This window comes from Elaeis guineensis, chromosome 15 (genome assembly GCF_000442705.2).
Source record: "Elaeis guineensis isolate ETL-2024a chromosome 15, EG11, whole genome shotgun sequence".
Lineage (NCBI taxonomy): Eukaryota > Viridiplantae > Streptophyta > Magnoliopsida > Arecales > Arecaceae > Elaeis > Elaeis guineensis.
Genome location: NC_026007.2, coordinates 53,896,856 through 53,920,556, shown reverse-complemented (window position 1 = coordinate 53,920,556; position 23,701 = coordinate 53,896,856). Strand labels below are relative to the sequence as shown.

General features: G+C 39.0%; 2 protein-coding genes across 3 annotated transcripts in view; one reads left to right on the top strand and one right to left on the bottom strand.

Annotated features, from left to right (window-relative positions):
* The first annotated feature begins 303 nt into the window (after positions 1-303).
* LOC105057947 (protein SHORT-ROOT 2) lies at positions 304-3,488 on the top strand. The gene has a single exon (XM_010940676.4). It carries the CDS (start codon positions 1,429-1,431, stop codon positions 3,076-3,078), a length of 1,650 nt encoding a protein of 549 aa, XP_010938978.1. The 5' UTR covers positions 304-1,428; the 3' UTR covers positions 3,079-3,488.
* A 4,259-nt stretch (positions 3,489-7,747) lies between these two features.
* The window catches only part of LOC105057948 (uncharacterized), a 21,609-nt gene continuing 5,655 nt past the window's right edge, over positions 7,748-23,701 (bottom strand). For both annotated transcript variants that reach the window (XM_010940680.4, XM_010940677.3), the window contains exon 3: positions 7,748-8,835. In XM_010940680.4, coding sequence (XP_010938982.1) covers positions 7,984-8,835 — 852 coding nt within the window. In that variant the 3' untranslated portion in view covers positions 7,748-7,983. The remainder of the gene's footprint in view (positions 8,836-23,701) is intronic.

The window sequence follows — 23,701 nt, the reverse complement described above, 5'->3', positions numbered from 1 at the left end:
CCCACCTTAGATTATACTAGTAAATCTCTATTCTTGAACACTAGAATCCACGAGATAACATTGAAATTAGTTTTTTCCTGATCAAATTCTAAATCACAAACTCAGATTAGAATGTGTCAATCGTTTCATGTATATGCATTATTCCACTTTGTTCCCATGCTTCGATTATATTATTAATCAAACTCTTATTTGACTTGGAGTTCCTTAAAACAAAAACAGTGCAACAAACGCAACTTAAAAAATCAATTTAGATATGTTATTTGGATTATATATAATGTCTTTACCACATCAATATCTATCACAATTCAACTATTCTATCATAAATTACATTTCAGCATGGCTATGTTCAGATCTCTATCCTTTATTTTCCGTCCAATTCGAGCTTAAGATCCAATCAGTGGTCCCATGAGCTGAAGAAGGTGCATGGTGACTTTGAAATGGTCATTGGTTGGCTAAGAGACTTGCAGAACTTTCACACTAGGTGAAGAATTAACGCACCATTGGTCGGCCCTCCATATGTAAATAAGACACACATCATTCTTCTCTGCAATATTATTCAAATGGTCAGCAAAACTTGTAACCACGTATTGGTTACTCCACATATTATATTATAACAAACATAAACTAATGCTAAACATGGGAAAAGGAGCAATTAAAGGATGCCGGAGCATGGGCAGGATTTATGAGAGCCAAGAAGGGATTAAGGTGGGCAAAAGAATGTCTCGAGAGCTGCTGGTGGGTTTGATGATGGTGCTGATGCACGCTTTCCTGCTTTTCTGACGTCCCCCCTCTCTGCCTCTCCTCTCCACTCCCCCCTTGGCACGCCTAATATTCCTCTCTCTCTCTCTCTCTCAATCTCATATGCATGTCAGAGAGAGAGAGAGAGAGGGAGAGAGAGAATCCCTTCATCTCAGAAAACCAAGGCATACCTATCCTCCTATCTCGCCAGCACCCTGGCCATCTGCTACCCCTCCAAGGTTGTTCTTTTTAATTATTTTATACATTTATATATATAACTGGTGAAGGCCCACATTGGTCACTTCCTTGGCAAATTAGCATAAAAGAGAGGCAGAGCAAAGCAACGCACAGAAAAAGGAGAACCCCACGCCCCCACTCATATCCCTCATCGATCGCACCAAAAGCTTTGGCCTCCCCAAAAGAGAGGCACCACCCTCCACCCCACCGCACCACCACCCCCATTAAAAAGCATGCAGTCACCACCCCTTCCATACCTCCTCTCCGAGTTGAAGTCTCCCTTAGCTAAATTCCGACCCCGAGATCCTCCCCCTCTCCCTTCTCCTTTTAAACTCCCTCTCGCCCTCCTCTTCTGCTCCCTTTTCTCCATCTTCTAACTACTAGACTCTCTAATTTCTCTCTCTCTCTCTCTCTCTCTCTCCCTTGCCCATCTCTATGTGAACTCCTGGTTAGATGGATACGTTGTTTAGATTGGTTAGCCTCCAGTCATCAGACCAGCAGTCCTCCTTCAACTCCAGCCGCACGTCGAGTGGCTCGAGAACCTCGAAAGCCCACCACTTCCTTCACCACCCCTTCCAAAACCAAGAAGAGGAGCTGTACAGAGAAGAATGTGGAAACAATTACCACCTTTACATGGATGAAGACTTCTCCTCCTCCTCTTCTTCCAAGCACTTCCACCCTCACCCTTCCACCACCACCACCACCACCACCCCCCCGGTTCCCTCCACCGCCGCCGCCACGCCGACCATTTCCAGTACTGCCCACGTACTCTTCGAGCCGGCCGACTTTTCCTTCCCACCGGACCTTAACATCGATTTCGCCTCGCCGTCCTCCTCCTCGTCGGCAGCTGGCGCAGCCGTCCCCGGCGGCGGCGGAGGGTGGGCTGCGCAGCTGCTGCTGGAGTGTGCGCGGGCGGTGGCCGCCCGCGACTCGCAGCGCGTCCAGCAGCTGATGTGGATGCTGAACGAGCTTGCATCGCCCTACGGCGACACCGAGCAGAAGGTAGCGTCGTACTTTTTGCAGGCGCTCTTCGCCCGGCTGACCTCGGCCGGACCCCGCACGCTCCGCACCCTCGCCGCCGCCTCCGACCGGACGTGCTCCTTCGACTCCACCCGCCGCACGGCCTTGAGATTCCAGGAGCTCAGCCCCTGGTCCTCCTTCGGCCACGTAGCCGCCAACGGCGCCATCCTCGAGTCCTTTCTCGACGCCGCTGCTGCCGGTGGTGGGTCCCAGCCGCAGCGGCTCCACATCCTCGACCTCAGCAACACCTTCTGCACTCAGTGGCCTACTCTCCTGGAGGCGCTTGCCACCCGGTCGTCGGACGACACCCCCCACCTCTCGATCACCACCGTTGTCTCTTCGGCGTCACCGTCGGCCGCCGTCCAGAGGGTGATGAAGGAGATCGTCCAGAGGATGGAGAAGTTCGCGCGGCTCATGGGGGTGCCGTTCAAATTCAACGTCATACACCACGCCGGCGATCTATCCGAGCTCGACCTCGAATGCCTCGACCTCCGGGATGGCGGCGACGCGGCGCTGGCGGTCAACTGCGTCAACGCGCTCCACGGCGTGTCCCCCGCCGGCCGTCGGCGGGACGCGTTCATCGCCTCTCTCCGCCGGCTGCAGCCGCGGATCGTGACGGTAGTGGAGGAGGAGGCGGACCTCGAGGCGGCCTGCTGCGGCGACGGCGGAGGGGAAGAAGGGGAGGAGGGGTTCTTGAAGGGGTTCAGGGAGAGTTTAAGGTTCTTCTCCGCCTATTTCGACTCGCTCGAGGAGAGCTTTCCGAGGACGAGCAACGAGAGGTTGGCGCTGGAGCGGGCGGCGGGGCGGGCGATGGTGGACCTCGTGGCGTGCCCGGCGGCGGAGTCGGCGGAGCGGAGGGAGACAGCGTCAGGTTGGTCGCGGAGGATGCGGGAGGCAGGGTTCGCGCCGGCGGCGTTCAGCGAGGACGTGGCGGACGACGTGAAGGCGCTGCTTAGGAGGTATAGGGAGGGGTGGTCGATGCGGGTGGCGGAGGAGGCGGAGGACCCTGGCAGCGCCGCTGCCGGAATCTTTCTCGCGTGGAAGGACCAGCCTGTGGTGTGGGCGAGCGCATGGAAACCGTGAAGCATGGCGGGAGAGGAGACAGAAAGAGAGAGACCACAGCCCAGCCATTGGCACGTGCGGTGGAGCGGGAGTGTTGTGTTTTAAAATGGCTCGCACGTGGGAACTGGAAGCAAGGACCGAGGAAGGAGGATGGGGAAGAGAGCGAAGTGTGGAACGGAATGGATTACGCGAGAAAGAAAGGAGGAGAGAGAAAAGGAGGGAATATTTTTAATTTTTATCACAAGATATTGCCATGATGACGGCTATTATTCTCTCCCTTCTTTTTATATTTTCTTTTCATTTTTTTTTTTTTCTATGCTCGTGTTTTGTATGTGAGTCTTATCTGTGATTTTGGTTGTTTGTATAAGACTCACAGATAGGTTTCGAGGATTCAGATAAACAAAAAAAGATTTCTTTAAATAACCCCTTACAAATTTTATATACAAATCATATACTCATTCATAAACTTCAGTACAAACCGACTGGTTAGAACGTCAACCGGCTGCTGGCATTGGGAAGTAAGTTTTCCAATTTAACCTGAGGTGCTTTGTTGACATTTTAAATCGTTTCACGGGCTTATGAGTTAAAAAGTAGAAGGAAAAAAAGAAAAAAAAAAAGATCAAGGGAGAAGAGAGGGCTGATTTATTGGACTTTGTAATTTACCGGTGACAAATTATTGGAAAACTTGGAAAGAATTAATGATCAGTAGAGAGAGAGAGAGAGAGAGTGTGTGTGTGTGTACATGATCATGTAGTTGCGATAGTAGCGATATAATGTTCCGTAGTTACAATCGTAGAACGGCCAATAGATATTTTGTTCCAATCCCTTGGCAACCAAGAGATATTTTGTTTTTATTCAATGCTTGAAGTGATGAACAGCTAGATAATGACCAAGCATAATGAAGATTTTGTATATTAATCAAAAGTGCTTGGCGGGTTATGATAAGAAAACAAGATAAAAAAATAGGGATAGGATTGTATGGATGAGAGGGTTAGGTGACAAGGTGATATCAGTAGAAAGAGGAATATTTATAAAAAGAAAGAAAAGAAAAGCCTTTATATATCGTGGGTAGATATGGAAGGGGTCGTTATCCAGTGAGGTAAGAGTGGTGGGGGAGCGAATCTTAGGACGGGTGCTGCTGGAATCTAGCAAAAGATGGTGGTGGGGGTGGTGTGGGTGGACTGGCCTGTCCCATTTTTTAACTTTTTCCCTTTTTCTTTCCTCCAGAGAGGAAAGGAAAGTGTGATGGATGGGAGTTGAACTTTTGAGGCTTTTGGGCGCCATCCCCACCACTAAAGCGCGGGGGTTTCATGATGTCCAGGGTGGAGCTTTTGGGCCACAGGAGGTGGACGAAGATAGTGGGAACTTCTTTTAAGACTGGGTAGGGGACTGGTTTTCTTTTCATACTACTGTTCTACATATTTAGATCACTTGCCCATATAGTTGTTTGATGAGACGGCCAATCTTGTTCCCTCTAGTTCCTTAAAAAGCCCCACTTAATAATTATTAACGCCATGCAGATAAAGTGAAAAAGAGCATGCTAGATCTACACGCGCAGACAAGAACTGTCTGCATGAATTTTGTGCCTCAACTCAAAGCTCTCAACTTGACCCACATTAGATAAAGGAAGCCATACTCATGCCATGCCTTTAAGAGGTGTAGGTTTTGCACTGATAAAGACAAGAAACACTAAAGAAAGAGGGGAGAAAGAAACATCTTTTCTTTGCAGCAGTCATTCTCTTTTTTTAGCTGCAGAGTAAAGGAGCAAGTGAACAATGATGAGAGAGAGAGAGAGAGAGAGAGAGAGAGAGAGAGAGTTCGGTGCTTAGGTCCTTCTTGTGCACTCGTACACTTTACTGTCTGAGTTTATCCAAGTTAGAATGCCATTTGGATTCGGTTTTATATGGAGAGGAATATAAAGAAGTGATGCTTCCTCGGGATGAAGGATAGATGTTCGTAGGATAATGCCAAGTTAGTCAGTTATGAGTGGCTCTCACTCTACGGTCACAACAAGCCAATCCACATCATGTTACTATTGGATCCACACCTAGGAGAATTTTTTTTCAAAAAAAGGGAAAAGAAGAGCATAAATAGCATTTCGTACAACATGGTAACTTTATGTGATACTAAAGGAATTATGTTCAAAAACAAGGTAAGAAATTGACATGTTTTTTTCTTGTTAGTGGTAACGAAATAGACATACAGAAGACTCCACAGAAGGCGTTTTCCCTCTTATATTGTGACATAAGCTAAAGGCGTGGTTTAAGTCACTCTTTGCAAGCTTTCCGACTCAAGGTGGCCCTTATGCTGTGAGCAATTGGTTTTAGCGGTTGTCTTTTATTTTGGACGCTGATTGTTGTACCACATCAGAGTAAATCATGATGTTTCAACTTTCTGCTTAGGATGGATAGATTCTTCAAAATACACGTACTAATCATACTGTATACGTTTTTGGATGGTATAAACTTTGGATACCGCTAAAATTTACATTGAATGCTTCTTTTTTTTTTTTTTAAATTAGACAACAAGCTGTACATTCTTTGAATACATCTAGATTTATCTAAGGATCAACAGAAAGAGGATTTTTTTTTCTTCTTGTGTGTATGATTTTTACCTTTAAACAAAAGCATGATTTAATTTGTACCTACATAATAGAGTTTGTGCTATTGATGTTATGGCATGTATGAATAGTGTCACATCTTTCAATCTTTCGATTTACACAATAAAATATAAACTCTTAAATGTCCTATACAAGGTCTATAATGTCCATGCACAGAAAAAAAAAAAAAAAATCATAAAAAACCCTTTTGGCTATTCATCAACCTCTCTCAACTGTAATACAATACAATTTGTTAACTTTAGGACTATACATAATCCAGTGGCCTTTTTTATATGTAGATATTAATTATAAGTCTTTTACATCATATATGATAATTTAAATTTTCAATTTGCAACTCAGATCATTAAATTTTATTACGAATGCAAGCTTCAATTTCTCTACATCCCATTTGTATTATAACAATATTCTCGGGTCCCAGTTGCATCATGTGCCATATTCTTAGGATTTTTTATTAGTGTGACCATATATTCATGAGAAGTGCATGTAAGAGTTGTTCCTTGTCAAAACTAAACCAAGATAAAGTGCTTGTCCAATGGCACAAATAAGACTTTAAGAATTGTTCCCTCGTACCTAACCACAAAGTAGGTTCGTAAAATATAACCTGATCTACCAATCTGAATTGTATTCAATCCATCATAAATAAATTTGGATATATACTAAATAGATTCGGATCATAAATATATCGATCTATTTGACTAGATCGAATTTAGATTTAAAATTTTAATTTATTTAATAAATAAATTAAATTCAGATTGATAATTTTTTGATCTGATCTGTATCGGATTCGGCTACCACGCCCAATCATAAATAAGTGGTTGGTTTAAATGTGCTAAATTGCCTGAGCTCACCGTATTTTGTGGGGACTATCAATGATATAGTGCAGGACATCAATTGTTCAAGCTTTAGATGACAAACTACGGTTGGTCAAATAATCAGCTTAAAAAGTTCCTTTATGGTCATACTATAATCTATATGCATGTTCCTCTCGTGCATTACTTTCTGCAGTTGTATCACTTTATGGTCAACAGTAATAGGGCTTCATCGCCCATGACCTGTGCTTGAAGTGCAGGGAACGTGCTACTAACATTTATGAGCATTTTCGTACAAATGAACCATTATTACAGCAGGCTCACTAATATTTGTGGGCCTTTAACGTGTCACAAATCCTGATCTCATGCATGAAGACCCTGCAAAAGTATGCTAATTGAAATGCTTCATCTCTCTCACAACCTTCATGAAATGGCTGTAAACCATGGTTTTATTGGAATAGCCGAGGACAAAGGTAGCAATTTTGAACCCAAATCAACTCCCCAAACCATGTATCACACAACCAAAGACAAGGTCTAGACCCTCTATGGAGGTTCTTTGGAAACAGTAACATGGCAGCAGTTAAAGACATTAGTGTTTGGTACCTGCTTTTTATGTTCCACATGTCAGGCTTGGATCTTTGGATCAAACCTGTTGGTTTTGATCTCCGAGGCCGAGCTGATACAATCTGAACCAGAAATAGAGTATTGCCACCCTTAGTATTTGGTACCTACTTTTTATCATTATATTGCTGGAGAAGAAGGTACGGCAAGGCAAGACAAATATCAAAGTAGGCTGATAGGCTGAGATATCAATAAGCTTTTGCAAAGGGAGGTGTGGAATCTCTCGGGTAGCCCCAGGTTCTCTAATCTGAGGGTCATGGGCAATCATGCTTCTCGATGACACAAGTTGCACAATAATTCTATGGCTCAAAATAGGACAGGTTAGGTTGCTTTGAAGGTTACACCAGGCTGAAACCCAACCCAACCCAATCTTTAACATCGGATCTTTTCAGGTTGGATCAAATCAGATTGGGTTGGGTCGAGTTATCTGTATCAGTTTGGCCGAGTCACCCATAAATACACCTATTCCATGTAAACAATATCTAGCAGTAAAACAAAAGAATTAGGTATGGCAACTAGTGAATATAATAGTGATTCTAATTTTAGATAGTTAAATGAACACTAGTAAAATCTTGAAAATAGAAGGCATTTCTTTTATATACATATATCCACTTAAAACATGGCTTTAAAGATTTGAATATAATTTAACCTTCCAAGAGCTCCCACCCTCTTGTTGATGTGAAAACATAATTCAGATTAATTGTCCAACAACAACCTAACATACGTTACAACGGTTGCCTTGAGAGGAAGATCAAATCTTCCACAAAAGAGAATGATCACTAAAAGCTGCCCCTCTAGGAACAATATATTCACACTATGAATAGAAACTGAATGTTTTAAATATTCTCATTTGAAAGAACTATAACAATTCCAGATTTATGTAGTTCTCCGCCACTCTTCTGGCAGCCTCCATCTTCTGTGCCAATAAATGGACAGTCTAGACCACAATGGGAACCCAAAATTGTACTCTAGAGGTTCATCAGCCACTCCCCCCACAGTTAAAGGCAGCCATACATACCTGGAATCCCTCAGCTCTGCCGGCTTCCATCGATCTGCCATGAAGATGAATGAACCTGGCAACCCTGGCAGCGGGACTACAAATGTGCTCTGAGCGAAGAATGTCGTCCACCTGAAAATCTTGTTCCCTCCAACACAAGGATTTCCTATAGTTTCCCAAGGTCCCATTATTGACTCTGCTGCATGAGCCAATGCTCTGTTTGGAGCCCAGCCGGTACAACCAGAGGTGATCATGTAGTAGGTTCCCTCATACTTGAACAGGGCAGGAGCTTCCCTATGTCGGCCCACCAGAATCCTCCTCCCCACTCTTGTGACATTGAGGTAATCATCAGTTAGTGGACCGATATGGAGCTCACTGTTGTCCTCGGAAGAGTAGATAAGATAGGCCTTCCCATCATCATCTTTGAAAATGGTCATATCCCTACTATCAAAACCATGAGGACGCATGCTATAAAGGTATGAGAAAGGTCCTGTTGGGGAGTCACTGACGGCCACACCCACTGAAGCTTTGGTGTAGTTAGCATCATCTATGTGCATCCACATGACATACTGACCGCTCTTATCATTGTATATCACTTTGGGTCTCTCAAGCACATTGGAGACATGGAGATCATGGCTAGCATTGGTTCTTTCTCCTGACAGCACAATGCCTTCATTGGTCCATTCCCACAAGTCCTTTGAGGAGTAGCAACTGACTCCAATGATGTCAACCTGGGGAAGAATGAAGCATTTATGAGTTAAAGTTTAAATTTTTTGATAGCTTATTAAGCCCCAAAATTTAAAAACTAGACTAGAGATATCATTATAAGTAAACATTTGAGTTTGAAGCACAGATAAAGCAGACTTTTCAGACAGCTTATAACTTCATCGATGATATAGGGCTTATAAATTCTTGGATTACTTATCTTGGTTAGATTGAAAAATTTAGCATATGCCGTGGGTATCAGGTGAGGCACCCCAGACACATAAACCTTAAAAAAAAAAAACATGCCTCTGATGCATATTCATTTTTTAGTCAAGCTGACTTAAGCTGTGAAGCAGTTCCTTGATATAAATAAGAAAAAAAGAAACAGTGGTATCACAATAGAATCTGCTTTTATTCATGTCATGTCAGTCCCAGCAACACACTTCTTTTTTATGTACAATTACTTTCTAGTACACAATCCTTTCAATCTCTTATCATGTAACATCAATGTCACCAACCCCAGGAGACTTTGCAAATGTTCACCAGTACTCTCTCATTTCATACACAATTACAATTGCAGATTTGAATACCACATGTATTTAGTATAGAATAGGACCAAGATAGATGTGTCCTCAAGTTTGATTTGGTTATTACCAAAACAAAATCTACTGAGATCATTCAGTCAAGACAGACATTAAACACCACAGATTCTACAACATTAATAACAAAATGAAGATAAAATCCCTACATTTAGTCTAAAGTAGCTTGATCCCATTGATGTCCCAAAGTGAAGAATATGAGCGAATCATGTTGCCGAAAATCTAATATCAGTTAATCACCTGTTTCAAGCAAACATTTTCCTTGGGGTCAACTTCTAGATCAACTCTCCATAAACAAGCCATCATCCACATTGTTAACGTGCAGTTTGTGACTGTTAGCATGTGAGACAAATAGAAGTTTGGTGATTAATTGTCCATGCAGCCATGCAACTGATTTTTCAAAATTGATAAAGAAAATATTCTTGAGCTTATCATTCTACTTATCAAGCACAGCAACTAAGGAAGTGACTGCCTGAAAGTCTGACAGAGTTACCTTTAAATATTGATTAGACAGATGTCACCTTCAACAACTAAGCTTCAGCTTCTCTGAAGATGAATGCTAGTCCTTGAGGCACCTCACCATAAATGATGCCCAAATACAGTTATAAGCATGGCCACAATAGCAAAGTTGAAGTTCATCCAAGAGAGCTATACCCACAGGGTTATCTTACTTTGATTAATTCTATGTATTTTCTTTCTTGTGATATGTTTCGTAAATCATCACCAGAATTATCAATCAAGCAATTGAAAGTACTTGACAGACAGGCATGTCTAACATATTTTGGAGGTTTTGAGGCGATATAAATACCAATAGCCATCATATTCCACCAAAGAAGCAAAATATTCTCCCGAATGATAAATGGTAGTTTCTCACATGTTGGTAAATAAATAATTATTACTTTATAAATGGCATTAAGCAACTGGATCATGTACTACAGTCACACATCATGATCACTACAGACATGTAACGACCCTAACCTAAAATTTTTTGAACAGCTTGAACATGAAAGTTTCGGTCATTTCACACAGATAGTTGACAATCACAAGAATAGAAAGCCCATATTAAAAAATGTGACAGGTAAAAGATCATGATCCTGTAAAATTTTCATCTTACTTGGCTTCAGGATCACATCGGTGCATATAGAACTCCATGTCTCTCATGGAAGGAGTGAGATGCTTGCCCCAATTTAAGAGTAGAATAATCATTTTGCTTGTTAGATAATAAAACATGCCCTCACCAAGATAATAGTGGTAGAAACTCAAAAGGAACAAACATTCACACATAAGACATGCAAAAGACCATTCTTGCATGCTACATATTGCAACTTTTTCAAAGAGACTAATTAAAAGAAAGTTACATCACAGTGTCACAGCTGATAACATATTCCCACCTCATCTTAAACATGATTGATCAACTAATGTTGCTCAAAGTAGGTAAAATATTGAGCCATACAACATAATAGACTTGCAAAGAAGTTAACAAATTGGACCTAATGTGAAGTTAGTGACTGTTTTGCAATGATGACAAACTGGATGGCCCATCCTAATGTTCTTTGCCAAATTTGAGGACTGAGGAAAGCTTGCAATAATGCAGTAATCCTCTACCAAATATTAGGTATTTAGACCGATAGTATTTTCTTACTACTTAATTGTTAGTGGCATATTTGGGCATACCTCTACTTGTTCCATGTACATGGGAGCTCATGAATAATAAAGGTCTCTCTCTCTCTCTCTCTCCTCATGTGTGTGCATGAGAACATGTGTATATATATTCTCATTATTTCTTCATAATAAAGTTCTCTCTCTCCCTTGCCCCCCCGCTCAATCTTATTTCTTCATTATTTTACTTTCTCTTTGCTTTTTGGGTACATAATCTGTTGTATTTAACTAGAGGACTGGCTAAGAAGTATTTGATCAATTCTTAAGGGGCCATTGACAATTAAAATAGGCAAAAGCCCCTCTCATAGAAAAGTGAGTAAAAAGGTGTCTGTGTGACAATCCTCAAAGTTATGATGCGCTGAGTCCGAAAATCCGCCTGTAGATAAAAGAGAATAACTACACATGCCCATGATGAAGTTCCCAAGCTGCCGTTTATAGGAACTAAATGGATAAAAAAAGAAGTGTTAAAGAAAATGGCAATCAACAACAACTTTAATTCACTCTTAAAGGACTGGATTCCAATTAATCTGATTAGCACTTGCTTTATCACAGAAACAAAGAATTGGAGTAGCCATATGATTCCACAGGAAGAATGTAAAAGTGCAAAATAATTTCTCTACAGCTGTATGAGCTATCATACAATACCTGAACTTGGCATTAGAGAAAGAGAAAAAACCTTTTTCAGCATTTTCAAAATATGACAAGAACTAAAGAGAAAATGCAAAAGCAAGTGGTGTAATGCCAAATGATAGAATCACAAGCCAAAACAACAAAGAGAAGGACTTGCGTTCCAGCAAGGCAAAAGCAAATACAAGAAAATCACAGACACATAAGAACTGCCAGAGAATGTGCAAGAGGACCATATGGTGGATAAAGCTAGAAGCACAGTCAAACTGGCTCACCATGAAAGTAACACACACTATCAAATCAGAGATGGTCAAGGCAGACATGAACGTCTACAAACTTCCAATAATAATGAGACAATAGGAGATGTGTAAGGGCCTTGCATTATTAGAATGAACAAATGAAGTTACCATAGGAATCAATATTGCATTTTTGATAAATTAGCTATAGCAAACTAGATCAAATTCATGCAAATCCACAAGCAACCACAATCAGAAAAGAGAAGTGAACATAATGAAAGGAATCAAAGGACCAATGCCCATTTCAAACAGAAGTTGATATGATGATTCAAATGGGAAATAGTGGGAAACACAGTCAGATGTGCAACATCCAGAGCGCTGTCACCAATTTGCCATTATAAAGAAAAAGAACTGTAATGCACTGATGGAGTTCCATGTTAACATAATAGAAATAGCTCTCATGAAATGCTCCCACAAAAATTGCATCAGAAATGTTCAAACCAGGCAAAATAGGCTTGTTTAATTTTCTGAATGACACAATTCAGGTGGATATTTTGCAAACAATTCGACCTGAAAACAAATTGGGAAAAAGATGGGAAAGGTGACTATGACGAAAAGGCATTCTATAGATTCATCTAATAGACAATCATGACAAATGAAAATAGCAATAAAGGTGACATAGTGGCCTTTTTGGCAGAGGTGCAAAGGTCTCATCATAATCAAAGTTATTGAAAAATCCCGATCACCAAATAATTAACTATGATTTCCAAATGTAAACATGGTTATAAATACAGTGACGAGGAGCATGATGACAGTAGAGATCCTGTTTATCATGCATGCACATGTGCTGAGATGCCAAATTCATTTCATTCAAGTTCAGAAGAACCAAGAAACATTTACAGGAGTTGGTTCAACAAAATCTCTAATTGATGTCTGAGCAAGCAGCTGAGCAAATTAGTTCAGTTGGAATGCTCTGGTATCAGTATACAGGGTTGAACCTCAATTGTTAATTAGGGCCAGATCTTTGTTGCCACATTCTCCAAATATTTGTTTATTGTGACAAGGGTTTATGGGGTTTTTGGGTCTGGGGGGCCGGGGGAAGACTGACAGAGCTTTGGAAAAAGCCAATTTCCCTAAAAAGAAACAAACATGTTTTTTTTTACAATCATGTATAGCACGATCATCTTTATTTATTTATTTTTTTAAAAAAAGGTTTGATAAGATGTAATGTATAAGAATGTCCATTACTTTGTCTTTCCTAAATGAAAGAATGAGAGTTTGTCCATGACTCTCTCTCTCTCTCTCTCTCTCTCTCTCTATGGGTGGGGGTTGGATTAATAAAGGATGAAATCTTGTTGGTTTCTAGAATTAAGAATTTACCAAAGCTATGCAGGAATTAAGTGGTAAAGGAAATGGTTGAAAAGCTATGGTTACAAATAAAGAAACTATGCAGATACTGAGAAAGGCCACTTAAATATTGCTGAGAAATGCTCAAATCCCACCTTCTAACTTATGCTATGGTACTAAAGTACTCCTCAAGTGTTGCTTTGATTGATGAATGCAAGCAGAGATGAGTACACAAAGGAAAAGATGTTTAAAATTTTAAAGAAAAGATTGTATTTTGTAGTAGTCATTATAAGGAAAGAATATTACAAGTAGGGATGGCAATTTTAGCCAACCTACTGCGTATCCAACCCAACCCGACCTAGTTAAAACCCGGAGCATATATGGGTTCTAGAAAAAAAATCCGAAGCGGGTTGGGTTGGGTATGGGTAATGATATGCCCCACCCTAAACCTGATCCAATATAGCCTTAATCTAAATCCTCTTTTCAAAATTATAATTACTTTATAATGTTTATATGATAAGTTTCTTAACTAACCCAACCTGATCCAACCCGACCCGTCTTATCTATCTGACCCAACTCAACCTGCAGCTCTATTTGACCCGACTTGAGGTGGATACGGGATGGGTATGGATATGAGATTTCTAAATATGGAGTGGGTATGGATCGGGCCTGTTGCCATCCCTAATCACAAGATGAAAGCATTCTTTACAGTTCAACAATTTGTATGATATCCATTATAAGATAGTTGACTATTCTTGCATATAGTTATAACACACGTATGTATACATCTCTGCATGGTAGCCATTTATACATTTGGCATTCTTTATATGATACCTACATCTAGAAAGGAAAGAATCTACATCTAGGAAGGAAAGAATCTTGCAAGATGAAGACAATCTTTACAATTCAACATTTTGCATGATATCCATTAAAGTGTATAACTAGCGTACATGTCTGCATTGTTAGATGTATGTCCTAGAAGCTAATATAGCTCATACATTGTAATAAATTTAGAACATAATTTTGTATTTAGTTTATTGATTTGATCAATAAAGGACAAGTTTGATTTTCATTCAAGTGTGATGTGTCTTTCAATCGTCCATGGAATTAAAACTTCGATACATACTCTCAAGGTGTTGAGAATTAGAGGCATGTATAATTAATTCTTAAATGCTTCCGATCATAGTATCAACATGAGGACGGTAATCGATCCAGATAGACCGATGCATAGATCGCTTTCTTCGAGATAGATGAGTCTTTGGTTTACAGTGTAGAGATATTGAACGACAAATGTAGGTAGTTGTTAGAGAACTAGTACTGAGCGTGACCGTACGAGAGATCACTTGAATTTCTACTCGATTATGAGCGATTGTCTCGATGCTGTAGTTGTGTGAATGATCCTTTAACCTGCGATGATACGACTGCTCGTAGTGAGGCTGCTGGAGTTTGACTAACACATAAACATGATCTCAATGAGTCAGATGTGAGCGACAGTTGATCCACTGTAGTAAGGTACGCATCTACATGGAATCTATCGACCTTGATAGAAAGTAGTCCTATGTGATTTGAGAGGCTAAATCCGAGAGTCTGTAGCCACAGCAGTGTGATTGGTAGAAAAGAATTTCAATAAGGATTGCAATTGAATTTGAGCTGATCGAATCTATCATATGACTAATGATAAGATTTGACGATTTATCCATGACCTGCCATCTAGTCAGAACTCATGATAGAGGGACTGAATCACATGTGACTATACCTTGAGGTTCTTTTTTGGTTCTGCTGGATTGCCACTACATACTGCTAGATGTCACTGGTGCATAGTGAGAGCTCATTAGGATTGCTCAAGATCGACAATCTTTGATGAGTTAGAGTGAAATTATTCCGACCCATTGAAAGGAGTTTCAATGATGCTATGATAAAGTATATCTCACTACTAGATAGAATTGAATATATGGGGTCACACAATAAAGGGATTAGATTTGAAAATCTCACTACTAGATAGAATTGAATATATGGGATTACACAATAAAAGGATTAGATTTGGAATAAGCAATTGAGCTTATGAAGTCTCAATTAGATTTAGAAAAATCCTATTGGGTTCAGGGTAACCTTGCTAGCACATGGTTGAACCCAATTTCTTCTTTTGCATTTGAATTTTTTATTTGATAAGATTAATTCAAGTTTAATTACCTGCTAATAACCTAAATGAATTAGATTTATTGGGCTCCAATTGTTGGGTGCCTAGGATTTTTGGATCAAATAAATTAAGGGTTCAAATCCTTAATCAATTTTCTTGATAGTTTTGATTGGACACCACTTGATTTGATCAAATTGGGTATGCACACACCAGAGAGGGCGTGTGGACCTGATTGGGGCATCCCATGGCAGCCATGTAGCGTGTGTATTTGTGGGTGCAAGGGCTCCAAAAGTTGGCGCCTAAAAGATCTCCTAAAAGAGGTCAAATAACTAAAAAAATAAAGATTCCTAATGCAAGTAGGATTTGTATTCAGTGATAGTTTGGCTTTGAATAGGATTGAAATCTTATGCCTATTTAAAGGGGCCTTCCTTAAGGCCCTTGAGCTCTGAATTCCAGCAGCCCACGCCTCCCTTAGAAGCTGCCCACGCCCCCTCTAACTTCTCCCTCTCTTCTCCCCTTGAAGTCCAACGCCCAAGGTGTTGGGCATCCCACTTCTCCATGCCCAAGAGGAGCTTGGGCGTCCCTTTGCTTGCTGATTTTTCAGTCCTTGATTGCTTCATAATTAAGAGAAGAAAAGCAAGAGAAAAAGAGAAGAAAAGATCAAGAAAAAGATCAAAGAGTTGATCGCGATCCAGATTTCGTTTAGATTCGCAGGTTAATTGTTCTTAGAGAAGAAGGATCAACACCAAAGAGGACTGTTCCAGACTGATCCTGAGTGGATACCCATAGAGGTCGAGTACTTACGCGGCTAAAAGAGAACCTACTCTCTTCCAAATCCAAATTTGAAGAAAAAAATTACGAAACAGATATGTGATTTGATTACATATCCAATTTCAGCATAAAATTCAGCATGTGTTCAATTTTAGCATATGAAGTAGATCTTTGTGTTCTATATTTTATGCATGCATGATTAAGATTAAAAGATGTTTTAATCTTCTATTTCGCTGTATTGTTTAGAAAAATTTTTTTTGAAACATACATATATGCCCGACATGAAATTCCAACAGTGGTATCAGAGCCACGGATTTCATATGCATGAAATTGATATACATGTTTTGAAAAGAGTTTCAAAATCTGATTTTTTTTATACATGAAATGTATAGATGATTGCTTTGAATCTGGATTTATTTTAGATTTAATTTTCAGATTATATAGTTGATGTGTTAGCATACACATATCTGAATTTTATTTTAGAATGGTTTCTAGTTTATGTTTATGTGATACGTAGATGCATGCATAAAATCTGAAAATTAATTTGACTTGATTTATGATTCATATATGAGATATGTGACTGCATATTTAAATCTGAAAATTATTTTCAATATGATTCATGATTTGTATATGAGATATATGATATCCTGTTATGATCTAAATTTTTATTTAGATTTAAATTTTACGTACATATATGAGATATATGCTTGTATATTAAATCTGAAAATTAGTTTCATTATTTAAAACTTACCTTGCATGTAAAGAATTTAGATCTGAAATTTAGTTTTGGAATATGAAATTTGTGTTTGTGCATAAGGATTTTGATCATAAAAAAATCAAAAATTAGATCATGTAATCAGATTGCATCTAAAATTTTTGATTTGAACACAATGGGTCTAATTCGATTAAATAATTGACCAAATTGAGTCTAAGTGTTGATTAGGATTAGATCAATTAAGTTATAAGATCAAGTAATTGTTGTTGTTCAAATTGATTGAATCCCATGTGTAGAATCGATTAACTTAAGAACTTAATTCGACTCGATAGTTTGAGCCTGATTCACTTAAGTTAATCTATTTGGACCAATTGACCTATTGATATCTAAGACAAGTAATTGAAAGGTGATTATGTAATTGATTCCATTCGCTGACCTGGTCAATTTATTGATGTCTAAGAAAAGCAACGGGGGGATCCCAACCAATCTCCACTTATTTGGTCAATTTAGAAGATTGAGTTCTCAATAAGATTGCTTGACGGTTTGGTTTAGCCCATACCAATTAGATTGATCATATGATGACTGATTAGATGAGATCTAAATCTAAACCTCTCCATAAATATTAAGTCTATAGGTCTTCCACCGTTATAGATGTGTGGGTGTGCTACTAGTGTTGATTGTTCTCGACTGGTCACAGTGGTTCAGTTGCATCAGGAACAAGCAACCACTCTATTAGCAAAGAGTTGCTCCAGGATAAGGATGGTGTTAGACGCAATAACTATTAGGTGAGGGACCCAATGATAGCCTTGCACCTGCTTGTGAACGGTGGATCGGACTTAATTAAGGAGTGTGCTTAATAACTGTTAGATGAGCCTACATAACTTAGAGACCAAGTCACTGCAATATGCTTACAGAAGTATCTGGACAAAGAGTTATCCACGTATCGATGTACATATCATCAATAACTGTTAGGTGAGATATTTGACATCTGTAGGACTGTAGCACCCACTAGGAATCTAGTTATCGCGTCAGAATTTTCGTTTCCCATCCAAAGAGTGGAGGGATCCAAAAAATTAGTGGGAGTTATTGTTTGCATCTTAAAGTCTCCAGAAGTAAATATAAATTTAAAGTACAAAAATCTAACTTGAATCTCTACTCTTATAGTTAAACAATATCAGCCTCAAACCCTCTAGCCCACATCTTTGAATCCAATTATTTAATCGGAACAAACTATAAAGACTGGCTAAAAAACCTTAGTATTGTCCTGACTTCTGAAAAATTAGGTCATGTACTCGATCAGAAATCTCTAGTGTTACCAAACCGTCCTACCGCAGAACAAAGAACTGCTTATGAAAAGTGGATGGATGAAGATAGTCGGGTTAAGTACTATGTGCTGGTATCTATGACAAATGAATTGCAGAGCCAGCATGAGCATATGTCTACTGCCAGGGCTATGATCACTCACCTACAAAAGATATATGATGAGCAGAGCCATAGAGCGCGCTTCGAAGTATCCAAAAGACTCTTTAAGCTGAAGATGCATGAAGGGTAGTCAGTCCATGAGCACTGTATGACAGTGATCAAGGACATCGAGGAGCTTGAGAAGCTCGAGCTTGATATGCAAAAAGAATTGCAGATGGATTTGATCCTTCAATCCCTTATTAGTTCAGATAATCAATTTATTGTAAATTTTTATATGAACAACCTTGATTGCACTACTTCTTCGACCAAAAGAAAGTCTGATTGGAAGAAGAAGAATAAATCCGCTAAGAAGCAGAAGAAAGAGAGCAAGCTAAAGAAAGACGTTCTAAAAAAGGCTAAAGCAAAGAAAAAGTGTTTCCACTGTGATGCTGACGGCCACTGAAAGAACTGTCCACTATACCTGAAGAGCCTAAAGACCAAAAAAGATGATAAACCTTCAGAAGATATACTCGTAATTGAATCTAACCTTACGGTTTTTTCTACTTCTAGTTGGGTATTGGACTCTGGTTAGAGTGCTTATATGTGTATTTCAACGTAGGATCTAATAGAAAGTAGGAGGTTGAGGGAAGGTGACATGATCATTCGTGTCGGTAATAGAGCAAAAATTGCTACAAAAGCCGTTGGTACTTATCCTTTTCGATTACCATCAGAATTTAGATTAAATTTGAAAAACTATTATTTTGTTTCTATAGCTAGTTAGAATTTAATTTTCGTGTATGTACTAGTACAGGATAGTTTTGATTTTAATTTCAATAAAAACTTTTATTCCATTTATTTACGAAATAAATTGATTGTACGTGATCTTTTAATTGACAGTCTTTATCACTTACATGTTGATGTGAATGTGAATTTGAACGAGCAAATAATGAATACCGTAGATCCAAAGAGATCGAAAAATGAAATTAACCAAAAATATTTGTGGCATCATAGACTGGACCATATTGAAGAGGACAGGATAAATAAACTGAAAAAAGATGGGATACTTGACTCTCTTGATCTAGAGTCGTACCCAGCTTGTGAATCTTGTCTTCGAGAAAAAATGATCAAGTTACCCTTTGTAAGACATGAGGAAAGGACCACCGAGTTACTTGCCCTGGTATACACTGATGTGTATGGGCCATTTGATGTGCAGGCCAGAGATGGTTATAGCTACTTCATCACCTTTACCGATGATTTATCTCGGTACAGGTATGTGTATCTGATGAAACACAAGTCTGAAGCTTTTGAAAAGTTCAAAAAATTTAAAAATAAAGTAGAAAAACAAACAGACAAATCCATTAAGATTCTTCAATTTGATCGAGAAGGTGAATACCTTAGTCAAAAATTTTTGAGATATCTTAAAGATAATGGCATAATCTCTCAATAGACTCCTCTCGAAACACCTCAGCTCAACGGAGTATCCGAAAGGAGGAATAGAATCCTATTAGATATGATCAGGTCTATGATAAGTTTCACTGATTTATCATTATATCTTTGAGGACATGCTTTATTAACTGCAATTCACCTATTGAATAGGATTCCATTAAAATCTGTTCCGATCATACCATATGAGATATGGTACAGTAAGAAGCCGAATCTAGATTATCTTAAGATTTGGAGATGTCCGACCTATGTTAAGAGACAGATGGCTGACAAATTAGAGGATAGATCTGTAATAGCTCGTTTTATAGGATATCCAAAAGAATCAATGTGATACTACTACTTTTCATAAGATCATAATATGATTGTGAGTCGGAATGCCATATTTCTAGAAAAACAGTTTATCTAAGATGATGACAGTGGGAGGTTAGTTGAGCTTGAATAGAAAATCTCTGAAGAGCAAAGAGCTATGGATCCTCACGAACCCATTATTCATGAGCCAGTAGTTGATGTTCCTCTACCACCTCGTAGATTTAGCAGGATCTCCCGATCTTCTGAAAGGTAAATGGATATGCTTACAGAAGAAGTAAAGAAAATATTTCTTATGGGAGATAAGGGTCATGGTGATGATCCTAATATCTTTGACAAGGCGATATCTGACATCAATTTCGAGAAATGATTAGATGCAATGAAGTCAGAGATTGACTCGATGCACTCGAACCAAGTATGGACTTTAGTGGATCCATCTGAGGGTATAATATCCATTGGGTGTAAATGGATCTAAAAAAAATAAAAAGATGCTGATAGTAAGGTAAAGACCTATAAAGCGAGGCTCGTGGCAAAATGTTATAGTCAGCACGAGGGCATTGACTATCAGAAAACCTTCTCATCCATAGCCATACTGAAATCCATCCACACTCTGCTTGCTATTACAGCTTGTTATGATGATGAAATCTGACAGATGGATATGAAAATTGCTTTTCTGAATGGATATCTTGAGAAAAATATCTATATGGAGCAGTCTTTGGGTTTCACATCTGATGATGGTGATCGCAGAGTCTGCAAGCTGCAAAGGTCCATATACGGATTAACGCAAGCTTCTCAGAGTTGAAATCTTCATTTTGATGATGCGATCAAATCGTTTGGTTTCATCAAGAATGAAGAGAAACTTTGTATATACAAAAAGGTCAGTGGGAGCACAATAACATTCTTCGTATTGTACGTGGATGATATTCTCTTCATTGAAAATGATATTTCCATGCTGATCTCGGTCAAAAGATGGTTGTCCAAAGAATTCTCCATGAAAGATCTAAGGGAAGCATCTTATATTCTTAAAATAAAAGTCTATAGAGATAGTTTAAGAAGATGCTAGGCTTGTCATAAAAGCTGTACATAGAGAAAATACTGAAGAGGTTCAGCATGAAAAACTCTAAAAGATGACTCTTACTTCTTAGGCATGGTATTAAGTCTTTCCAAGACAATATGTCCGACCACATCTGAGGTAGGATTTCTTATGCCTCGGCCATAAGGAGCCTCATATATGCCATACTATGTACTCGACCTGATATTGCTCTTGCTGTGGGTGTTACGAGTAGTTTTTAGTCGAATCCAGTCTAGTACTAGATTGTTGTGAAAATATCTTTAAATACTTGAGAAGGACTAAAGATTTATTTCTGATCTTTAAAGAATGGACAGAATTAGGAGTGAGAGGATACATAGATGCTGATGATAGAATGTCTACATCAGGATATATTCTTATGCGATGTTGGTTCAGTATGTTGGAAAGATTCCAAACAACTGATCAACGGAAGCTGAGTACGATGTAGATGTGTAGGATGAAATCTGATTTTAATGTTAGTTGCAGAATTGAATGTCATACTATTAGATGCTATGACAATGTACTGCAAAGACAACGACGTCATACCCCTCGCTAAGGAGCCTAGATCTTACCAGAAGTCCAAGCACATAGAGCAGCGATATATGTGACTATCTTAAAAAGAAATTTGTTGAGGTATGAAAAGTGAACTCTACGGACAACGTGGCAGATCCACTAACAAAGCAATTGAGCCAGCCAAAGATGGAAGTCCACCTTGAGAAGATAAGACTTAGATTAATGGCTAATTGACTTTAGTCCAAATGAGAGATTGTTAGATGTATGTCCTAGAAGCCAATATGGGTGATATATTGTAATAAATTTAAAATATAATTATGTACTTAATTTATTGATTTGATTAATAAAGGATATGTTTGATTTTCATTCAAGTGTGATATATCTTTGAATCATCCATAGAATTAAAACTTCGATACAAATTCTCAAGATATTGAGAATTAGATGTATGTATAATTATTTCTAAATACTTCCGGTCATAGTATCATCATGAAGACGGTTATCGATCCAAATAGACCGGCACACAGATCGCTTCTTTCGGAATAGATAAATCTCTGATCTATGGTGTAGAGATACTGAGCGACGAGTGCGGATAGTTGTTAGAGAACAACTAGTACTAAGCATGATCATATGAGAGATCACTTAGATTTCTACTCGATCGTCAGTGATTATCTCGATGCTGTAATTGTGTGAATGATCTGTTGATCTGTGATGGTACGACTGCTCACAATGAGGCTGCTGGAGTTTGACTGACACATAAGCATGATCTCAATGAGTTCTTATAGTAGATGTTGGTGACAGTTGGTCCATTTTAGGAGTATGAGGCGCATCTAGATGGAATCTATCGATCTTGATAGAGAGTAGTAGTCTTATGAGATTTAAGAGGCTAAATCTAAGAGTCTGTGGCCACAGCAGTGTGATTGGTGGAAAAGAATTTTCATAAGAATCACAATTGAACTTGAGCTAATCAAATCTATCATATGACTGATGATGAGGTTTGACAATTTATCCATGACCTGCCATCTAATCGGGACTCACGATAGAGGGACTGAATCACATGAAAACTATATTTTGAGATTCTTTTTCGATTCTGCTGAGTTGCTACTACATACTGCTAGATGTCATCGATGGATAGTGAGAGCTCATTAAAATTGCTTAGGATCGACAATCCTTGATGAATTAGAGTAGAACTGTTTAGACTCATTGAAAGGAGTTTCAATGATACTATGATAAAGATCATTGTAATCTCACTACCAGATAGAATTGAATCTATAGGGTCACACAACAAAGGGATTAGATCTGGAATAAGCAATTGGACTTATGAAATCTCAATTGGATTTAGAAAAATCCTATTGAGTTCAGGATAATCTTGTCAGCACATGATTGAACCCAATTTTTTCTTTGCATTTGAATTTCTTATTTGATAAGATTAATTCAAATTTAATTACCTGCTAATAACTTAAATGAATTAGATTCATTGAACTCCAATTGTTGGGTGCCTAGAATTTTTGGATCAAATGAATTAAGGGTTCAAATCTTTAATCAATTTTCTTGATAGTTTTGATTGGGCACCACTTGATTTGATCAAGTTGGACGTGCACACACTAAAGAGAACGTGTGGACTTGATTGAGGCGTCCCATGGCAGCCATATGGCATGTGTATTTGTGGGTGCAAGGGCTCCAAAAGTTGGCGCCTAAAAGATCTCCTAAAGAGGATCAAATAACTAAAGGAATAAGGATTCTTAATACAAGTAGGACTTGTATTAAGTAGTAGTTTGGTTTTGAATAGAATTCAAACCTTATGCCTATTTAAAAGGGCCTTCCTTAAGGCTTCAGAGCTCTGAATTTCAGCAGTCCATGCCTCCCTTAGAAGCTCCCCATGCCCCCTCTCTCTTCTCCCTCTCTTCTCTCTTTGAAGTCCAACACTTCAAGGTGTTGGGCGTCCCACTTCTCCATTCCTGAGAGGAGATTGGGCCCCTTTGCTTGCTGATTTTTCAGTCCTTGATTGCTTCATAATCAAGAGAAGAAAAGCAAGAGAAGAAGAGAAGAAAAGATCAAGAAAAAGATCAAAG